The following is a 22,987-nucleotide window of genomic DNA, read 5'->3' on the forward strand; positions in this document are numbered from 1 at the left end:
TAACAGCTGATTTCTCAGCAGAAACTCTACAAGCCAGAAGGGAGTGGCATGATATACTTAAAGTGATGAAAGGGAAGAATCTACAACCAAGATTACCCAGCAAGGATCTCATTCACCTTCAAAGGAGAAATCAAAAGCTTTACAGACAAGCAAAATCTAAGAGACCTCAGCACCACCAAACCAGCTCTACAACAAATGCTAAAGGAACTTCTCTAAGTGGGAAACACAAGAGAAGAAAAGGACCTACAGAAACAAACCCAAAACAATTAAGAAAATGGTCATAGGAACATACATATTGATGATTACCTTAAACGTGAATGGATTAAATGCTCCAACCAAAAGACACAGGCTTGCTGAATGGATACAAAAACAAGACCCATATATATGCTGTCTACAAGAGACTCACTTCAGACCTAGGGACACATACAGACTGAAACTGAGGGGATGGAAAAAGATACTCCATGCAAATAGAAATCAAAAGAAAACTGGAGTAGCAATACTCATATCAGATAAAATAGACTTTAAAATAAAGAATGTTACAAGAGACAAGGAAGGACACTACATAATGATCAAGGGGATCAATCCGAGAAGAAGATATAACAATTATAAATATATATGCACCCAACATAGGAGCACCTCAGTACATAAGGGCACTGCTAACAGCTATAAAAGAGGAAATTGACAGTAACACAGTAATAGTGGGAGACTTTAACATCTCACTTACACCAATGGACAGATCAACCAAACAGAAAATTAATAAGGAAACACAAGCTTTAAGTGACACAGTAGAACAGATAGATTTAATTGATACTTATAGGACATTCCATCCAAAAACAGCAGATTACACTTTCTCTAAAGTGTGCACAGAACATTCTCCAGGATAGACCACATCATGGGTCACAAATCAAGCCTCAGTAAATTTAAGAAAATTGAAATCATATCAAGCATCTTTTCTGACCACAACACTATGAGATTAGAAATGAATTACAGGGGAAAAATGTAAAAATACAAGCACATGGAGGCTAAACAATACATTACTAAATAACCAAGAGATCACTGAGGAAATCAAAGAGGAAATCAAAAAATACCTAGAGACAAATGACAATGAAAACACGATGATCCAAAACCTATGGGATGCAGCAAAAGCAGTTCTAAGAGGGAGGTTTATAGCTATACAAGCCTTCCTCAAGAAACAAGAAAAATCTCAAATAAACAATCTAACCTTACACCTAAAGGAACTAGAGAAAGAAGAACAAACAAAACTCAAGGTTAGCAGAAGGAAAGAAATCATAAAGATCAGAGCAGAACTAAATGAAATAGAAACAAAACAGTAGCAAAGATCAATAAAGCTAAAAGCTGGTTCTTTGAGAATATAAATGAAATTAATAAACCATTAACCAGACTCATCAAGGAAAAGAGGGAGAGAACTCAAATCAATTAAATTAAAAGTGAAAAAGGAGAAGTTACAATAGACACTGCAGAACTACAAAGCATCCTAAGAGACTACTGCAAGCAACTCTATGCCAATAAAATGGACAACCTGGAAGAAATGGACAAATTCTTAGAAAGGTATAACCTTCCAAGACTGAACCAGGAAGAAATAGAAAATATGAACAGACCAATCACAAGCACTGTAATTGAAACTGTGATTAAAAATCTTCCAACAAACAAAAGCCCAGGACCAGATGGCTTCACAGGTGAATTCTATCAAACATTTAGAGAAGAGCTAACACCCATCCTTCTCAAACTCTTCCAAAAAATTGCAGAGGAAGGAACACTCCCAAACTCATTCTATGAGGCCACCATCACCCTGCTACCAAAACCAGACAAAGATACTACAAAAAAAGAAAATTACAGACCAATATCACTGATGAATATAGATGCAAAAATCCTCAACAAAATACTAGCAAACAGAATCCAACAACGCATTAAAACGATCATGCACCATGATCCAGTGGGATTTATCCCAGGGATGCAAGGATTCTTCAGTATAGGCAAATCAATCAATGTGACACACCATATTAACAAATTGAAGAAGAAATACCATATGATCATCTCAATAGATGCAGAAAGAGCTTTTGACAAAATTCAACACCCATTTATGATAAAAACTCTCCAGAAAGTGGGCATAGAGGGAACGTACCTCAACATAATAAAGGCCATATATAACAAACCCACCGCAAACATCATTCTGAATGGTGAAAAACTGAAAGCATTTCCTGTAAGATGAGGAACAAGACAAGGATGTCCACTGTCACCACTATTATTCAACATAGTTTTGGAAGTCCAAGCCATGGCAATCAGGGAAGAAAAAGAAATAAAAGGAATATAAATTGGAAAAGAAGAAGTAAAACTGTCACTGTTTGCAGATGACATGATACTATACATAGAGAATCCTAACGATGCCACCAGAAACCTACTAGAGCTAATCAATGAATTTGGTAAAGTTGCAGGATACAAAATTAATGCCCAGAAATCTCTTGCATTCCTATATACCAATGATGAAAAATCTGAAAGAGAAATTAAGGAAACACTCCCATTTACCATTGCAACAAAAAGAATAAAATACCTAGGAATAAACCTACCTAGGGAGACAAAAGAACTGTATGCAGAAAACTATAAGACACTGATGATAGAAATTAAAGATGATACCAACAGATGGAGAGATATACCATGTTCTTGGATTGGAAGGATCAATATCGTGAAAATGACTATACTACCCAAAGCAATCTACAGATTCAGTGCAATCCCTATCAAATTACCAATGGCGTTTTTTACAGAACCAGAACAAAAAATCTTAAAATTTGTATGGAGACACAAAAGACCCCGAATAGCTAAAGCAGTCTTGAGGGAAAAAAGCATAGCTGGAGTTATCAGACTCCCTGACTTCAGACTATACTACAAAGCTACAGTAATCAGGACAATATTGTACTGGCATGAAAACAGAAATATAGATCAAAGGAACAAGATAGAAAGCCCAGAGATAAACCCACACACCTATGGTCAACTAATCTATGACAAAGGAGGCAATGATATACAATGGAGAAAAGACAGTCTCTTCAATAACTGGTGCTGGGAAAACTGGAGAGCTACATGTAAAAGAATGAAATTAGAACACTCCCTAGCACCATACACAAAAATAAACTCAAAATGGATTAGAGACCTAAATGTAAGACTGGACACTATAAAACTCTTAAGAGGAAAACATAGGAAGAACAGTCTTTGGCATAAATCACAGCAAGATATTTTTGCATCCACCTCCTAGAGTAATGGAAATAAAAAGAAAAATAAACAAATGGGACCTAATGAAACTTAAAACCTTTTGCACAGCAAAGGAAACCATAAACAAGACGAAAAGACAAGCCTCAGAATGGGAGAAAATATTTGCAAATGAATCAACAGACAAAGGATTAATCTCCAAAATATATAAACAGCTCATGCAGCGCAATATTAAAAAAGCAAACAACCCAATCCAAAAATGGGCAGAAGATCTAAATAGACATTTCTACAAAGAAGACATACAGATGGCCAAGAAGCACATGAAAAGCTGCTCAACATCACTGTTTATTAGAGAAATGCAAATCAAAACTACAACGAAGTATCACATCACACCAGTTAGAATGGGCATCATCGGAAAATCTACAAACAGACGATGCTCGAGAGGGTGTGGAGAAAAGGGAACCCTCTTGCACTGTTGGTGGGAATGTAAATTGATACAGCCACTATGGAGGACAGTATGGAGGTGCCTTAAAAAACTAAAAATAGAATTACCATATGTCCCAGCAATCCCACTACTGGGTATATACCCTGGGAGAACCATAATTCAAAAGAGTCATGTACCATAATGTTCATTGCAGCACTATTTACAATAGCCAGGTTATGGAAGCAACCTAAATGCCCATCGTCAGAAGAATGGATAAAGAAGTTGTGGTACATATATACAGTGGAATATTACCCAGCCATAAAAAGGAACGAAATTGGGTCATTTGTTGAGACGTGGATGGATCTAGAGACTGTCATACAGAGTGAAGTAAGCCAGAAGGAGAAAAACACATATTGTATATTAATGCACATATGTGGAACCTAGAAAAATGGTACAGATGAACCAGTTTGTAGGGCAGAAGTTGAGACACAGATGTAGAGAACAAACCTATGGACACCAAGGGGGTAAAGCGGTGGTGGGGTGGTGGTGGTTGTGTGATGAATTGGGAGATTGGGATTGACATGTATACACTGATGTGTATAAAATGGATAACTAATAGGAACCTGCTGTATAGAAAAATAAAATAAAATTCTAAAATTCAAAAATTCAAAAAAAGTCTGTATGCTGACACTTGCTGTTTATATATTGGGATAGTCAGTTCACTTCTTTAAGTAATGATTTCTTTGTGGGTAAAATAAGAATTGTATCTACTTTATCATAAAGAATTTTTGTGAGAATCCAAAAAAAAACAACCCTGTAAATTTATGTTATTAAAATATTATTATTATTATTATTTTTTGCGGTATGCGGACCTCTCACTGTTGTGGCCTCTCCCGTTGCAGAGCACAGGCTCCGGACACGCAGGCTCAGCGGCCATGGCTCACGGGCCTAGCCGCTCCGCGGCATGTGGGATCTTCCCGGCCCAGGGCACAAACGTGTGTCCCTTGCATCGGCAGGCGGACTCTCAACCACTGCGCCACCAGGGAAGCCCAAATTATTATATTTGTGATTAAAAAAATTTAATCCTCTAAAAATGAATTGCAGCCTGGACAGTAATCGAAATGGAAATATTGGCTTTTAGTTTACTGAAAATATGTCAGTTTTAGTTTAGGGACTTGAGTGCAAAATTGGAGCTAAGAAAAGGCCCTCGTCCATTTCTGGTCTTCTTCCTGAGTGTCCTTTAATGGCTTCATTTATTTGTAATAATAGGATCAAGAGGAAAACTGGAGATATTGTGCAGTCCTGGATTGATGCTGAGTTCAGCATAATTATTTTATAATTATTCAGAAGGCATCTGTAGATATGATTTCTTCATAGAGCAATGGTGATGATGCCTCTTCTACGGGGACCTACTAACTCACAAGTGAAAGGGACAAATGAGGTACTCATACAAATAAAAATTATTCTTGTTTTATTTCTTTTTAAAAAACAATTTCCAAAAGATGTAAGGTTTAGCCGACCTAATTTTAAAAGACAGATGTAGAGGGAGAGAGGGGAAGATATGGCAAAAGGGACAGAGGTAGAAAACCCCAGTAAGGGGAGAAACTTGATTTCTTAATATTTCCCTTCCATGCCTTCCTGCCTGCTACTTCTACAAAACGTGAGCAGTTAGGAGGAGTTAGAATGGCAGGGTACTAGGTAGAGGCTTGAATAAGTCTGCACAGAGGCTCAGCTAAGAAGGAAAGCTCTCCTTATACTTTAATATTTGTTGATGAGCTTCCTCGTGGTCTCTTCTGTGCCTTCAAAACTGTCAATCAGCCTGTTAATGGCCACTCATAATTTGAATTATGCCAAACTCTCAAATTCAGAGACTTTCTTTCAAATGAGATGAGTGGCCCACCACGAAATGAGACCCTGAAGACTTCTTTATCTGACAGCCTGGCTGTTGGTGGTTCCTATGAAAATTATAGTAAGTCAGCATGTTTGCAGGGTTGTAAAGCTGTATTAGAAATTGTCGCCCTTCCCACAAGATACCATTTCTCAGCTGAGACTGAAATAACTTATTTCCTAAGCTGTGGAGGTTTTTCCTGTTTCGTAGCCTCAGTTAACTTTAGACCATTATTGCCAACAATTTTAGAGAAGTACATGTTTATTCTTTCAAATAAAAAAGGGAAGCGATCCTGTTTGCATTCATATTGTTGAGAAAAGTCAAAATGGTTTCTACACACATAGAGGGAAAGGAAACCATATACTTTTATAAAAGGAGTAGAAAAGAGAGTCTTTAAGCATTTTATAGTGAACTTTAGCAGCCTGACCTTTAAATGTTTCCTTTCTGTAACATCAGTATCACTAGCATTGAAGTGGTAAGATTAAGAGGCAGGGCCGTGAAAAGCCACTTGGCTTCTTCTGTTGTGATAGCTATTTGGTTATGAAACATTTTCTAATCTAGAGAGCTCTGGCCTGATGTATAATTTTCAGGGTGTCTCAGACCTTGAACGTGTTAAGCTTTCTTCTTTGAAGGTTTTCTGCGTCTTTATTGAATGCTTTTCAACCCGTAATAAATAAGCAAGCTGTTGATGAATTTCTGAAGGAGCAGAGAGGGTGAGCATGGTGGCTGAAGACTGTGGGCTATATTAGAATGTGTCCCTTGTCACTGGATATACCTGAGAGAGAGGCTGTGGAGTGTCTCCTTACCAGGCCTTTTCAGATAAAGACAAGAATTAGTTGACTCAGTTTGTGGCCCCTTTCCACATACCCTGTTCCCTAACTTGCTAAGTTACCATTTTCAGGGAACAACCCCAGTGTCCTTGCAGTGCTCAGGACAGAGCTCTGGGTATGATTCTTAATTCTTCTTTTCTCCCTCACTCCCTCCACCCCACCCATATTCAATCAGTTACCAGGTATTTCCTTTCCATATTACCTTATAGAGTTCTTTCCCTTTCTCCTTCTACCATCCTAGTCCAAATCACCATGATTTTTTTCCTTAAATGAATATGACAGCATCCTATTCTTGTCTTATTTACCCCACATAATCTCCTTAATACAGAGAAAAGAAAAACGGTTAATTCTGCACACTTCAAAATGGAGCTAGTATAACAGAGTTGATAAGGATATAAGCTCTGTAGCCAGAATGTCTGGATTTGAATTATGACTCCATTACTTTGGCATATGCAGTTATATAAAGTTGGGTAAATGTCTAAGCCTCTGTATATACGGAAGAAAAAAAATAAAACTTTCCTGATTGAGGTGTTGTGAGGATGAAAAGACATAAACGTTTAGCATAGAGCTTGGTATATAGCAGACACTTAAAAATGACTACAGTAGTCATACAATGCAAAATTGAGAATTCCACTCTCCTATTTAAAAACCTCAATGTTTCTTCTAGGATAAAGCCCACATCCCTTGGGCTTGCTCAGTAAGTCCCAGCTCCCCTGTCCAGCCCTGCTCTCACTGCCCCCCAGAGGGTTGTGTCCATTCTGAACCCCTTCCCCCGCCCCCACCAGTCCATTCTTTGTCTTGTCTCATCCTCATGCCATCCTGTGCCTGGACACCCTCACATCCCAAGTGTGGCACTTTCTCTTCTGCTCCCTGAACATCAACCATTCCCCCTCTTTTTGTGGCTGACTCCCAATCACCCTGCAGTGAGTGGGAGTCATCCTTGATCGCTTACTTCAGAAGGCTGTCTCTGATACTCCAGGACTCCCGAGGGACCTTTGAATGCTATCTTCATAGCATTTGCCATGTTGTTATGTAACTCCGTGTTCACTTGTCTGTACGCTTTGCTGGACTACGATATCTCTTTTGAGGGCAGAGTTTGGGTCATATTATTATTTTTTTTAATAATACCCAGTTTTTGGCAGTTTCATTCAATTAACCAGGCTTTCCTGGTGGCGCAGTGGTTAAGAATCTGCCCGCCAATGCAGGGGACACGGGTTCTATCCCTGGTCCGGGAAGATCCCACATGCCGTGGAGCAACTAAGCCCGTGCGCCACAACTACTGAGCCTGTGCCCTAGAGCTCACGAGCCACAATTACTGAGCCTACATGCCGCAACTACTGAAGCCCGGGTGCCTATAACCTGTGCTCCATAACAAGAGAAGCCACCACAATGGGAAGCTCGCACACCACAATGAAGAGTAGCCCCCGCTCAACGCAACTAAAGAAAGCCCGCCTGCAGCAATGAAGACCTAATGCAGCCATAAACAAACAAACAAACAAACAAATAACTAAAAATTTAAAAAAGGAAAAACAACCTACTGTCAAGCACTGTTTGACAGCATTAAATACATAAATAAGTAAGTAAGTAAGTAAGTAAATAAATAAATAAATAAATTCCCATTTGAGGGGGGAGACATTTTATGAAACTTCATAAAAGTCAACTCATTAATATCTGTTAAGAGAGAAAATGCTATTTAGACCATTTGTGTATCCTGGATACACAAAAGGAAACTCATTAACATTTGTTAAGAGAGAAAGTGCTATTTCTACCTTTCATGTGTCCTTGATTTTGGTAACTATCATGTGTGGATATATTTAATATTTAAACAATCCTAGAGTTATTTAATTCTCGTTTTTAAAATCCTAATCCTAAATTCTAAAAAATCCTAAAGTTCTGTCTTATAAATCAACTAGGTGATTTATCAAAGTTATATAATTTTTGGTCAAACATAAGGTATGATTATGAACTGAAATAATGAGGTGTATCTGTCTTTGTGCAACGGGTCTGAATACAGAAGGTTTTAAGCTGCTGCAGATGCTACGAAGGACTATCAGCATGTCAAAACACCAACAACATCCCTAGGCAGAAAGAAACTCTCTGTTCACCAGTCTTTAGTGAATTCAAGTTTTCTGTTTCTTAACAGAGTGAGATAAGAGTTTGCTTATTAGGCATTCCATAAAGAAAATGATAGGATTTGGAGAGGTACTTTGAAGACCAATTAGGCCATTCTTGTTTACATTAACTCTTTCTGTTGCAAGTGATAGATTGCTTAAGCAAAGGGTGGAGTTGCTGGTTCATTTGATGTAATTGGCTCATGTAATTTGGGAGTAGCCTGATGCTCAGACTTTGTTTTCTTTTTTTGTTTTTTTGCGGTACGCGGGCCTCTCACTGTTGTGGCCTCTCCCGCTGTGTAGCACAGGCTCTGGACGCACAGGGTCAGCGGCCATGGCTCATGGGGCCCAGCCACTCCGCGGCATGTGGGATCTTCCCGGACCGGGGCGCGAACCTGTGTCCCCAATGCCACTAGGGAAGCCCCAGCCTTTGTTTTCTAAATAATACCATTTACCATATAAATTGAAATGGAACTGTTTGGAGAAATGGCTGATTACAGAACTTAGGCAGAGAAAATATGACGTGGGCCTGGGCCGGCTTGATGTAAGAAAACAAAGTTTAATGGAGTCGTCAAAAGGTCACAGAAGAGACCCCCAGTGGCCAAATTTGGGACAATATGAACATCAAAAAGAATAATGATGGCAATTAATTATTACACAAACAAAGATTTAAAAAGGAGGGTGGAGGGCAGGGTAAGCTTGTCTTTAGCTGAGAATACCAGCTAATAAATGTGGAAGGAATGATAGAATTTTGCAGTCCCAAATGGAATAATCAAAGCAAGGGTTATCAGTGGATGCTAAATCTATGGTGAAAAATTATTGGGAAATAGGATAGCCACATGGTAACAAATTATCACCCCCAGGCTTTATTAATGTAAAGGGGAACATGTACCTTTACAATAGAGAGATGTGACAATAACCATCTTAACCAAGTAATCAAGCCTAACATCAATAATAATGGATTACCCTAACATTTTGTCTTCTGATATGATGAACTATGAAGTTCACAGTATAAAATATTTTTTCCAAAATTGTTTAACTTGTATCTTGACTTAGCTTTGGTTCATAGGAAATATAAGTGATGGGGAAATAAGTATAATGATACCAAGAGGAAATAATCTGACAAATGCCGAATGCGGGACATTCTATAAGATACCTAGGTCTGGACTCTTCCAAAAGACAGTCATTAAAAAAAAAAAAAAAAAGGCAGCAGGATTTTTAGATTAAAAGATCCTTCAAAATTAAGCAACCAAATATAATGGGTAAAACTGAATTGATCCCTAGATTGGGTGTGGATAGATGGGATAGTGTAAAAAAGACATGGGGTAGGCAACTGATGAAATTTGGACATGGAATGGATATGAAATAATATGGAATTGTTGTTTATCTTCTTGGGGTGGTAATGGTGTTGTAGGTATTTAGGAAAATATCCTCATTCCTAGGAGATGCATGTTGAGTTATTTAGGAGTGAAGTGCCATGGTGTCTGAACTTACTTTAACATATGAATTTTTATAAATATATAGAGATATGGTTGGCACACAAAAACCCATATGGCAGTATGTTACAGTTATTGTATAAATGGAGTGTTTATTGTACTATTCTTTCTATTTTTCTTTTGGTTTGAAATTTTAGAAAATAAACTGGAAAAGGAGAAAGTTCAACGTAAGGAAAAGCAAAAGTCTGATGGTAGGTGGGCAGGCAGGTTGACAGGTCCAGCCCTGTCCAGGGCTTCTGTGATGGCATTAGGGCCCACTCCCTCCATCCCTCAACTCTCTTCCTGTACTTGCACAGAGCCATTAAGGGAAGTGTGATCCTAGTGTTATTAGCCAATTTTGGGAAAGCTATGAAAATTTCCAACTGTGATTAATAGAGAAGCTTGTCTTACTCATTTTTAGCATTTCCAGTGTCTGGAACATTGTAGGCAGTCAAAACCTGTTGACTGAAAAAATACATAAATAAAGGGGTGACCAAACTTGATGATTGCCTGGAAATGCGAGAGCATACCAGTGACGTTCTTCAAATCCAGTAAATATTTGTGGAATTTAATAGAATTGAATTAGTTAAGGGGAAAATAAAGTTAAGATTGGTTCCAGAAGTGAGGGAAAGTTCTGTTTTTAAATCATTTCTTGTATGCATACAGTAATGACAACATTTCTTTCTTTTTTTTTACTTTCAGTAATGATACTTTTTTGAATTAATGGTCAAAGCACTTGAATGGAGGTCTACTGTAGTTTTTCCTATACAGGGGAAAATTTGAGTTTGGTGTGAAATCTTCAGAGGGTAGCATGTGCAATTATGCTTTGTTCCTTGGTGAGCTATGAGTTGGGCACTTAATTATGTAAAAAATATTGCAGGAGAGATGTTGCATAATCCCCAAGAGAGTAATTATTGTCTATCTTGGCAGAATGCAAGGCTTTTAATCTGTAAATAGGCAATTCTATGTGAAAGAGCTACATGTAGAGTGGTTACGTGTTGTAAAGTTCTCTTATGAATTTTTTAAAATGAAAGCAGTAACTGTATGTGCAGTTTGGCTGCTGCCTTTGTACTTCAAAGGGTTTATGATGCTTCCCCTGTGGTTTTAACCCCTCCTGAAATACTTAAGCCTCAAGAAGGATTCCTGTAAAGGGTAAAACTGTGTCTGGGTTAAGCCCATGAAAAATCTGAATTTTTCCAAAGTAAAGGAAGTAAAATGTGCTTTCTGCAAATTAAAAAACAAACCAAGATGGAAAACAGAACAACAAAATAAAATATTGACAGTGCTTTAAAAAACAAAAAGGCAAAGATGCAATAATTAGCTAATAGATCTCTCACTTATTGGAGGTTAATAATTTTATTTTTACATGTGCCATTGCAACTACTATTTCCGAAATTCACTTTCAGGATATGTGTGTACTACGCGTAGGTGGATCTGCATTGTAGATAGTGAAAGTAAATTCTGTTGGTTGTCTAAGTGACGATAGCATCTGCCTTCCCCCTTGTCCCTGTTAGTAGTGATGAGATGAGCGTGTTCTCCAAGGTCACTTTCTCTGCTTGAACATCAGACCCCACTCCTTTGCCCACTCAAGAACTTCCTTTGGGCGACTGTCCCTCTCCCTTGTGTGACCATCTTTCCCCTCTATCAAGTTATTCCTGTCAAAATAGAAACATGTTGTAACAGCTTCCATTGTTAAAAAGCCCTTCCTTGACCTCTTTCTCTCTGACTACCTCCTCAATCCTCTGTTCCCTTTTGCAGCAAAACTCCTAAGAATCTGTATTCTATCTTTACTTTCTCTCTTCCCATTGTCTCTTGAAGCTGCTCTGCTCAGCCTTTCCCCACCCCCATCCTCCACATGGGACCTGCTTTTGTCAAGGTGCACCCATAACCTTCACACGGCCAGATTCCCAGGACAGCACCTGGTCAAAATCTTATTTGAGTAGCAGCAGCAGCTGACACAGCTTATCACCCCTTCTTCCTAGAAACACCTTCTTTACTTGGCTTCAGGAAAAACATGTTCACCTGGTTGTTCTCCTTCCTTACTGGCTCCTCTTTCTCTGCCCCTTTGTGGACTCCTCCTTTTTTCCTGATCCAAGATGACCTGGCCCCAAGTCCCCTCCTCCCCTCTTCTTTCTCCCAAAGTCATCTCAGAAAACGTCATGGTTAAAATTGTTTTGTATACTCTAAAGACTCTCAGATTTAAGTCTGGAGTACACACCTGTGTCCTGGACTCCAGACTTGTATATCCAGTTGTCTGCTGCCCTGTGTTCCATTGGATGACTAATAGGCATCTCAAATTTAAGAGTCAAAATTGAACACCTGGACTTCCCATGGCTGTCTCTCACCCAGATTATTGTAATAGCTTCCTGTCTGGTATTACTGTCTCTAGTCTTGCTCCAGCCCCTTTTGATCTATATTCAAAAAACAAAACAATAACAACAACAACAAAGAAGCTCTGAAGAAAGAGCAATAGGAACTGTTGCAGTCCAGAAGGAGATGGAACTGTAGCTGGGCTGGGAGTTAGAATAGAAAAGGGAAAAGAGAGAGGGTTATTGGCTAGAGGAATGGCAAAGTTCAAGCATAGAAGCAGGAATGAACATGGAGTAACGAGCACCAACAAGGAGAACAGCCTGACTGCAATGGTGGGGCGCGTTATAGAGGGCCTTAAAAGCTCAGCTGAGAAGTTTGTACTTGCTATGTCTATGCATATTTTGTATACGTGAGAGGGACCTGTTTACAAACCTGCACTTGAAACTCTAGGACTGTGCTGTCCAGTATGACAGCAACTAGCCACGTATGGCTATGGAGCACTTGAAATGGGGCTAGTCTGAACTGAGATATGCTGTTAAGTGTATACTAGATTTCAAAGATTTAGTACTAAAACTAATTTCATTTAAATGTTTTATGTTGATCACTTGTTGAAATAGTAGTATTTTTAATATAGAGTTAAGTATTATTAGAAAAAAAATAAGCTGCAAGGATATCTTGTACAGCACACAGAATACAGCCAGTATTTTTTAACTTTAAATGGAGTATAATCTATAAAAATTTTGAATCACTATGTTGTACACCTGAAACTTTATTGAGGTATAGTTTTAAATCAACTATACCTCAATAAAATTTTTTAAAAGAAAGAAAAACAAAACTTTTAAAATATCAGACTCTGTCCCAAGGCCTCCGATGACTTCCCATCTCGTTTAGAGTAAAAGCCTGTCCAACAGGGTCCTTCATCGTCTGACCTCATTGCCTTTCCAGCTCACTTCCTGCCGTGCTCCTTGTCATCCACTCTGCTCTACCCACATTGGCCCCTTCCTCAGATATAACCTCAGAAGCTTCTGCCTCAGGGCCTTGGCATGGGCTGCTACTTTAGTCTGAATACTCTGTCCTGTAATTCTGCATGGTTGCTTCTTTACCACCTTCAAATCTCTGCTGCTTATCTGTCCTCTTCTCACTGACACCTTCTCTAACCATCTTGCTGAAGCTCCCCACACCTCACCCAGCACTCCTGATCTCTCCTCCTGGCTTTATTTTTCTCTATTGCACTTATCACCATATGAAAATAAAAATATTTACTTTTTTGATTTTGTTGCTGAGTTTGTTCTTGTCTGTCTCCTCTTATTAGGATGTAAGTATCCTGAGGGCAGACTTCCGTCTGCCTTGTTCACAGCTGTGTCACCGGTGCCTGGGAGAGAGTGGGTAATCATTTAAGTACTGATGAAGGAGTAATTGAAAACAACCTGAAAAGTGGATGGATTCTTTGTTGGCATTTCCCCAGCATTCTGGGCATGACAGAGGATAGGTAGCATTCAGAATGATTCGCTATATACTAATAGCTGTTTCCCATTCCTCAGTTTCTCTGTTTGAAGAACATAAGGACATTCCTCACGGCCTGTTGTGAGACGTTTGGAATGAGAAAGAGTGAACTCTTTGAGGCGTTTGACTTGTTTGATGTCCGTGACTTTGGAAAGGTAATTACATTTTATTTTTTATGTATTTTTAAATTCAAGAACATTTTATCAAATAACTGTTGTTTCTTATCTTGAAGTAGGACATGTGACTGAAGTGGTGTCTGCATTATGTAGTTAAATTTTACATGTAGGTGGCTTAGCCAAAAAAATAATAGCAACAACTGTCCAAATGAGATTAGAATTATTATTATTTTTAATTAAAGCAGTATAAGGGGAATTTTTTATCCAGAGGTAACTTTTCCTGTTGGTTATCTCAGAGGGCAGGACTACTATTTCCCATCTTTTAGATGGTTTGTTGGGCTGTCATGACTGAGGACATTCTTTCCCTCCAGTCTTCTCCAAACCTGAAAGGCCTCTAATTTTGGGAAGTTGAGAATGTTCTGTTGCCTGTTTTGGCATTTGGGTAGGTGACTTGCAGAACACATGAAATCGCTGAAATGTTTGAGATTGTTGAATAACTCCTATTGCTTGGATTTCAGCAGATACATGTTAGATCGTTAGATTTCAATGATATTTGTCACATGTAAATTGGTTTTAATGTTTGCTTTTATTACTTATATGTACACCAAGCACTTGTGTATAATAGGTGACTTCCTTTCAAAAGAATCAAAAGGAAAAGGATAGAAATCAAGCTTTTAAAAGTTACATTCATTTATTTTGAAGTGATTGGGCATAAAGTTAAACTTCTTGTGTCTGAGAAGCCATAAAAGAGTCAGGCAGTTAGGTAACCTCTGATGTCATAATTGCATTGTGAAAATAAGCAGGGAAAAACCTAAAAGATCTTGAGAAGTTTGCTCTTACTCTGATAATTCAGGTGCTAGTGTCTCATCAAAAGGCTGTTTGAGAGTGACACTTCATTTGATTTTTAAGATGTAATTTTTTTATTATACATCTTTATTGGAGTATAATCGCTTCACAGTGCTGTGTTAGTTTCTGTTATATAACAAAGTAAATCAGCCATATGCATACATATATCCCCATATTCCCTCCCTCTTGAACCTCCCTCCCACCCACCCTATCCCACCCCTCTAAGTGTAATATTTTTATTATAAAATAAAAAGCAAGCAATGGATTAGTTTGCTTGGCAGTGGGAATAAATAGCACAAACTTGAAACAGAAATGTAAAAAATTTGATGCTGACATGGAGCAAGTATGGGGAAGCCAACCTGCCCAGGGAGAAAGAAGGCATGGGTTCGCTCTTGGTCACTTCGTGATCTGGACTTCAGCAGTCTTCTCCATCATCAGACCACCTGCCCGCTTAGAAGTCTGTACAAAAGGAAATGGGTATAAGGATATGGTTTTTAGGATTCCTGTTTCTCTGGCCAGCTGTGATTTAGTTGTCTTGAGGTCCAAAAAAGTGATGTAGGATAACATATGGTGATAGTTACAAGGAACTGAAAACCAAGCTTCCTTGTAAAGAAGTGGTGGCACATTTGTCTATGGCCATGAAGTGAAGCCATGAAGACAAAGAGCAATCAGAGAGAATCCCAGGTGAAGTGGACAGTCCTCTAAGCTGTTGGCCCAGAGAAATGCCTTAACAGCTTATAAAGATATCTTTTGCTGTTCTTTGACCTTTCCTCCTAGTTTAAAAAAAAATCTTCTTTGATTTTCCTTTATTTCCTCCCTCTCTTTTGGGGAAATGAAAAAATGAAAGAAAAGTCTTGACTTTTTAAAGCTTTTCAAAAAGCTCTTCATTTTTTGTTGTTTGAATTTGCACAAAATGGTGTTGACAAAGACTGTGAAGTCATAAAAATTGTTTAGAAATGCATGGCTTTGTTTTAGTGGAATAACATTGCATGCTAGCTTCCTACAATGGAAGCTTTGTAGGAGAGCTGAGGTTATAGAAAGTTGAATATAAAGGAATTAACCGTATGCTTCTCATGGGTAATCATAGTTCTGGCTTCTTAAAATGTTTTGGCAGTGGTAAGTCTGAAACAGAATTAAACCTGGGATTGCGGATAGAACTTGATCCTATATTTACCACTTTAAAATTACATACATTTTTGCTGCTGCCAAGATTGGTGCAGCTATCACTTCCAAACTGTATTTGACCTAAATGAACCACTGAAAATTAAAGAATTTAAGGGGCTGTTCCATAATTTACCAGTATTATTGCTATTAAACATAATCTCTAAGCCAAACCACCAATGCCACCACTTATTGAACCCTTTTGATGTAGCAGATTTCTCTTCAATCTTCAAATATATTTTTTAATCCTTATAACAACCGTATGAGGTGTACGTTCCAGTATTATTATTTTCCTCCTTGTACAGATAAGCAAACCTGTGTCTGAAATCCACATATCTAGTAGAGATTGGAACAGTGGTTTGACCCCAGATTTGACTGGTTCCCTGCTGCTGCACAACAGAGCAAACATTCCCATAGCCAGTGCCCTGGACCAGCATGGGCCTAAGTTCTTTGCAGGTATTGACTCAATTCTCATATCAATCCCACCATGTAGGTTCTAGTGTTGTCCCCATTTACAAATCCTAGATTGTAAGTGATGGATCTTGGACAATTCATGCAGTTTAACATTTTCAAGTTAAAATGAAATGAATAGGTTGCTAATTTAGAGACAAAGTAATTTCTGGTATTGTGAATATCAATTTTAACAGGATGTAGGCAGGTTAGTTTGTTTCTCTCTGTTCCTTGAGGCATAAATTTTTTCAATTAATTTAAAATGAAAAATATCTGTCTGCTCCCTGTCTGCCTTAATTCATACAAATAGTAAATCTAGGATCCATGTATACTTGGTACCATTTCACCTAGGAATATATTAATTGCAATAACAATATCTATTTTTTTTTAGCATTTTCAAGCTTGGAGAGTGTTTCAGATCACTGACCTCATTTGATTCTCATAATAGTCTTGTGAAGGAAGGAAGCAAGTGTTCCCAGTTTTCAGATGAGGAAACTGGGAGGTGGGGAGGTTAAATGGTGACTTCAAGTTCTCCTTGCTTGGGGACGGAGCAAGATCTGGCGCTCAGGGCTTCTGACTTCTCAGCCCTCTGCTTTTCTTGTCTGCTGCCTATGTTTTGGATCTCACTCCTTTGTGGATGCTTGCTCAGGGAAAAGGATGAACTCACAGGAGAAACACCAAAGGAACATATGAAATTAAAAAGCACAAGTGATCTGTCACTTGGAGTCTAATTATACTTTACCTTTAGAAAGAGAGAAAAGATTTAGGATACTGCATGAGTTATATTTAGGATACTGCATGTGTTAACACGAGTGAATGGTAATTTTCCTTTTCACTAATGAGATAATGAAGAGCACACATTTTGGGTGCTCTAGAAGGGCTTATGATAATTTTGCCTTTCAGTGTTCACTTTAATTTCCAGTATTGAGCTCTTTACCCACTGAAAGTAGGGTATTGATTTTAATTCAAACTCATATGTCAACAAAAATTAGAATAGTTCTGAACTCTTTCTATACTTTGGTTAAAAATCACGCAAGGATGGAGAATGAGTTTAGTAACTTGAACTCATTCAGGAGTCAGCAGAGAGAGGCCTTGAGGTTAACTCTGGCTCTCAGGATTGTTAAATACAGTTGGCCCTTGAACAATGGGGGTTTGAGCTGTGTGGGTCCACTTATAGCAGATATTTTTTCAATAAATACTACACGATCCGTGGTTGGTTGAATCTGCAGATGCAGAACTGTGGATACGGGGAAACCGTATATATGGAGGGCCGACTAAATTATACATGGATTTTTGACTGTGGGGAGGATCTGTGTCCCCAACACCTTCCCGCCCTCTGTTGTTGAAGGGTCAACTGTGCTGAATAAGGTTCCCGCCAGAGGTGGAGTCCTGGCCTCAGCCTGCTGAGTCTTCCTCCTGCTCTGAGGTGGGAGGAGCTTAGGTGCCCTTTTAAGAGCCTTTACCACCTCTCTCTGCCTTTGGGTTTATGTTTTTGTGTGATTCTGAAAAATCATACTTTCTTACTTTTCAAAAAGATGGATCCTTTTCTGGCTTTCTAGTAAAAACAAGAACAAAAAGTAAAATCTTATTAGTTGACCTCTCTGCTTGAGAAATGTAATTAAAAAAAATCCTTTCCCCCCAGGAATGTTAGAAATTATTAATTACTTTTTAACGTTGCAACAAGAGCTGTAAATTTGCTCACTTTCATGCTGCATATAAAGGATTTTCCATTCCTCTGTTCAGATTGTCATTTTCTGATTAACACTTTTGTTGTTTGGAAACATTTCCTGCTGAGCTGTCTGTTGGCACACTTACAGTGCAGAAACACATGGGATTTTTCTTTAATGAGAACATTTCTAGTGAGTAACAGAAATCAAGCTGCTGCTGCTGTGCAGATGAGTGATGAAGTCAGTTCCTTCCCCTGGCAGCTCTAGGTGGATATAAGGGCCTACTTCCCGCTACCCACAGATGTCACGTCTGTTGTTTCAAGTGTTGTAAAGCACCTGACAAGTGTAAGGTGATATGTTTTCTTGAATCAAAGAGAATCACAACTGGCTGAAGGTAGTTCCAGCTGATATTAGTAGCGGTAGGGTAGTTTCTATGTGTTCAGGTTCAGGACAAGCATGTCAAAAGGAATTCAGAGTATTGGCTTAGGTGTGGATCAAGGATTCAGTTAAGAACATTAACTGAGAAGAGGTAGTGTCGTGTTTTGGCTAAGAACATGGTTTCTGAGTTGGATTGCAGTTTGCACTCCTTATGGTATGTGATCTTGTGCAGGCTACTTAATCTCTTTGAGCTTCAGTTTCCTCATCTATAAATTGAGATTAGGTGAGAAATGAAATGATGTATGTAAAGTGCTTAAAAAGAGTATCCAGGTCCAAAGTATGTAGTACTCGGTAAATATTAGCTGGTCTCACTCTTATTGTTACTATTATTACAACTATAATTACTGGTGTTAATGGGCTTCAGGTTCAGTGGTAAACATAGGAGTTGAATTTTGAATTGAATACAAGAACTAATTATATTGGAGGAGCAAGCTTGGGAAATAAACTTTGTTCTTTCTACTGTGCTACAGTGTTAATCTATTTTATCCTGCATAGCTGTCTTTCTCCCTCCTTCTGTGACATTGGATCTCCTTTGAGAAAGCACCCTTTTCCCTTTTCCCTTTGCCAATCATGTAGTTTGGGTGGTTTAATCAATTATAATACCCCATCTCTTTGGCCATAGTGATGAGTTCGGGTATGGGGCAGGTCACTCAGTTAGGACCTGTATGATGGTTTAAGACATTGGCAGGGCCAGTTTTGTTTTTGCTCTCCACCTGCCATGGAAGTGTGTGGATACGAGGCTTGGAGGGGCTACGGCCATCTGGGAACCACATGGAGTTTCAAAACAGACCCAGTTCAGTGAGAGCAGAGCTGAGGAGGATCCTAGTGGTATCATGTGAGGCTGGACTCATGCTGTGCCCAAAGCCAAATACATGTATCTGTGGATTTTTCTGTGACATGAGCCAAGACAGCTTTCCTTTTCTTCCTCAGGCCAGTTTTCCTTAGTTCTTCCAACCAGCAGTGAGAGAAATCTTAAGTGATTCACCTGGTTTTGTCCATCACATGATTTCATTTGTGTAGATAGGTTAACCTTTCTTCTGTTACCAACGTTCCACACAACTTGGAGACCATTCTGTAGTGTCTCCATCTTCTGTCATATACAGAAGAGGAGATACACAGAGTCATAGAACATCTCTGTTTTGCAGCATGTAAATAATTACATAGAAGAACCATCCGAGCTTCGTGGTAAATGCTTTCTCTTCCTTACCTTTGACCCAAGGAGTATCATAGATAATCTTCAGGTTTGGAAGAGGCTCTGAGTCATCAGGCATCCTTCCCATGTTTGTCTGTGCTCTACAGGGTCAAGAAAATGGGCATGCATGCCTCTGCAGATGAGAACTCACTTCTTCCTGAGGCCCCCAGCTGAGTATATATATTTGGACCCTACAGAATAATTTGAAGATTACCTTAAAACTTCAGGGTAAAAAAGACTTAAAGAGGCTGCTAAATCCTTCACCTGGAAATGAATAGGGCTTCATTTCTTCTTCAATTTCTGTCTCATCTGTAATGCCTTATCATGTCTTATGAGAGTATTTGCTCAGGATGTGTCCTATAAGTTTGTGTGTTTCCACTTTTTCACCCTTCCCAGCATGAATTGTACACCTCAGGGTATATGTAGAAAGAAGGGTACAAGGACCTCTTCCTGCCCAGTGTGTACTAATACCCCAGGCCAGCTCCTCAGCACTCATACCTGGATGACTGGATAATCTCCATATCCTCATTCCCCACTTCCAGTCCTTTGTGTGTGTTGGGAAGTGCACCCTCCAAAGCGCATTTCATTGCATCCCGACACAATGAAACTAGATACTTGAAAATCTGTCATGATTTCCTACTACCTGTATCTCTTGGCAATCTACCTGGCTTTCCTGGTTACAAGAAAACCCTCCCAACCAAAGGCTCCTGAGCTTTTCTTGGGCATGGGTGGCCTCAGGGACCTCACCGTGGCATGGTTTGAAAGATCCTTATTGGGTACTGCATGCACATTGATCAACAATTCGAAACATTTTTTCTCATATCCCTATGTACCCAGCATGAATAATTTTGGTATTTAAATATAATCTCTCTTTTTATAATTATTTGTTTGATCTTCTACTCTTATTAGAAGTTTGACACTTCTCTCTGAAAGTATTTCCCATCCTAAATTATTCAGGAGTCTCTGGGGCTTTTGCGGTCATTTGGGCCCTAATCAGTCTTGCTTCGAAGCACCACGAGAAGCTCGACCTCCAGTCGATGGCCCATTAGCCTGGTGCTAGTGAAGACGGGCCCTGCTTGGTGCCTTTGACAGCTCTGATGCTGGCGTGCCCTGCTTAGCCCCACACTACCCAAGCATACTTCCTGGCTTCCCCACAGCATTTTAGCCTCAGCATTGAGCCTGGCCAGGCCAAATTTCTCTAGCTGTGCAGTGAATTCTGTCTAGGAGCTCCTGATATCCTTTCCTGCCAGTGATCTAGGGTCAGGGCCTCCTTAGGCAGCCCCCACAGGGGTACCAACTTTTATTCTCAGAGCAGCATTCGGGATCTCTGGTGTTTCCTCCAAGGCGGGCCTGGACTTGCCCTGCAAATCTGCCAACTTTCAGCCTCCAGCAGACAGCCTAGCAGGGATACTGTGAAGAGTCAACCTCTGTCCACCCACAAAGGCCTCCTTTACTTTTCCCTCCTGAGCAGTAGGTGGCTTGCCTATATTTACATAACTAAGGGAGAGCTCTCCAGGGATTCCTTCCTGAACAAAGAAAGCTTGTTCCAGGGCCTCATTTGTGTCTATTTAAGCTGAGACAGAGGAAACAGCTTCTAGCCTTCCCTAATGTGTGTGTCTAGTTGGCTGTTAAGACAATTTCTGTGTCATTAGCAGTATTCTTCTCCTTTGCTTTTGGACAGAGCTGACTTTTTAAGCAATCTCTACATCTGTTTCACTCTCTTTGATAGTATATTTCACAGGGGTCCTTAATACTAGGCAGATTTCCCCATTCTTACCACGTTAATAAGCTGAGCCATGCAAGGCTCATTCTTTACACCTTAGTGATTATTCAGGCTCATTTTTTGGTCTGCTTTCTAACTGCTTTTGAGACAGTTCAAAAAAAACTTCACTGTTCTCTAATTTTAATACAGTTGAAAACTTCTAGAGCAGCATTTCCCAAGCAACCCCATTGTCCTGAGAAATGTTAATAGTCTGGGGAAAATATTCTTGTTCAGATAAGTTTGGTAAACACTGCATGTTACCTCCTCCCTCTACATATGGGATATAGATAGCATGGTGAAGGCACTGAAAAGTCCTGAAGTGAGGAAAACAGTTAAACTTTTAATTAATCTAGGATTTCTCAAATGTGTATGTGAGTAGCAATTTAGATATCCCATGATCACATCAAACTCACTGTGTATAAAACTGGACTACTTTTTTTTTTCCTCTTCAAACCCATTTCTATTTGGGTAAAGCTATTCCTTTGTTCACTCTGCCAGAAAGTAAACAGTTAAGGCCCCCATCACAAGGATTATTGAAATAGTCTCCCAAATCTGCCTTCAGGTTTGAATCACTCCAACTCATTTTCGGAGTAATATTGCAAAAATGCAAAGCTGATCATGTTGCTCAGAGGTTTAAAACTTGATAGTGGATCTCTGTTGCTTATAACAGAATAAAATCCAAACCCTTTTTCAAGCCACACAAGGTTATTCATGATCAGGCTCCTTGTCTTGCTTTCCTAGCTCCATTATCCTCCTTGTTTCAGTCCCACCAAATTATCTAAGTTGTTGTCATTCTCCAGATTAATATTTATTAATACTGTTTTCGTTGCCTGGGTGCCCCTTCCTCTCCATATCCCTCACCCCCTCATCTCCAGTGACTTAAAGATCACATACACACACACCACTTTATCCAGCGCTTGGGCTTTAGTTGGTTCTTGGATGTACTGAACCCTCCTGGGCTGACTCTGCTGACTTGTTCCTGCCCATTCTCTTCGTTCTAGCTGGACCTTCATCCTCCTTCCGTGTCCTACAGATGTGTGGCCCTGGCACATTAAACAGGCTCTCTTCCTCCGCTCCTGAGACTTTGAGATCAAGTAAACCTGGGTTTCACCTTCCCTGCCCATAGCTCCCTATGTGGGAGGGAGGTTGCTCAGCTTCTCAGAGCCTCCATGTTTTGATCTGTACGATGGGCCCAATGACGATCCCTACCTCACAGGATTGTAGTGAGGAGTGTGAATCACATTCTATGGTAAAGCAGTTGCCACAGCGTCTGGCAGAGGCTCAGTCCGTGGTAACTTCTCCTGAGCAATTCACCCATCATTTCCTTCATTCTGCAAATGGTTGCATGCTTCCTCTGCTGGGCATGTGCCTAAGACAGGAGGGAAGGGGGCAGGGCACAACCACTAAAAGAATGACACAGTCACTGAGGACACAACAAAAACTGGTTAGAACCTATTCAGCCCAAGACGGCTGATGATGGAGCCTCATTATACACTCGTAATACATTAGCTACATGATACACCCGCAGGTGCCAAGATATTTCCAAGGCTGCCCATAAAAGGCCAAAAACTGGGTGGTAGCCCAATTCCTGGAAA

General features: G+C 39.5%; 1 protein-coding gene across 1 annotated transcript in view; it reads left to right on the plus strand.

Moving 5' to 3' along the window:
* Positions 1 to 22,987, plus strand: part of VAV3 (vav guanine nucleotide exchange factor 3) — a 407,347-nt gene that overhangs the window by 70,800 nt on the left and 313,560 nt on the right. Inside the window, exon 2 of the mRNA XM_081216948.1 lies at positions 13,799 to 13,915. Coding sequence (XP_081073074.1) covers positions 13,799 to 13,915 — 117 coding nt within the window. The remainder of the gene's footprint in view (positions 1 to 13,798; positions 13,916 to 22,987) is intronic.

Source organism: Mesoplodon bidens (assembly GCF_964165515.1).
Source record: "Mesoplodon bidens genome assembly, chromosome: 2".
Taxonomy (NCBI): Eukaryota; Metazoa; Chordata; class Mammalia; order Artiodactyla; family Ziphiidae; genus Mesoplodon; species Mesoplodon bidens.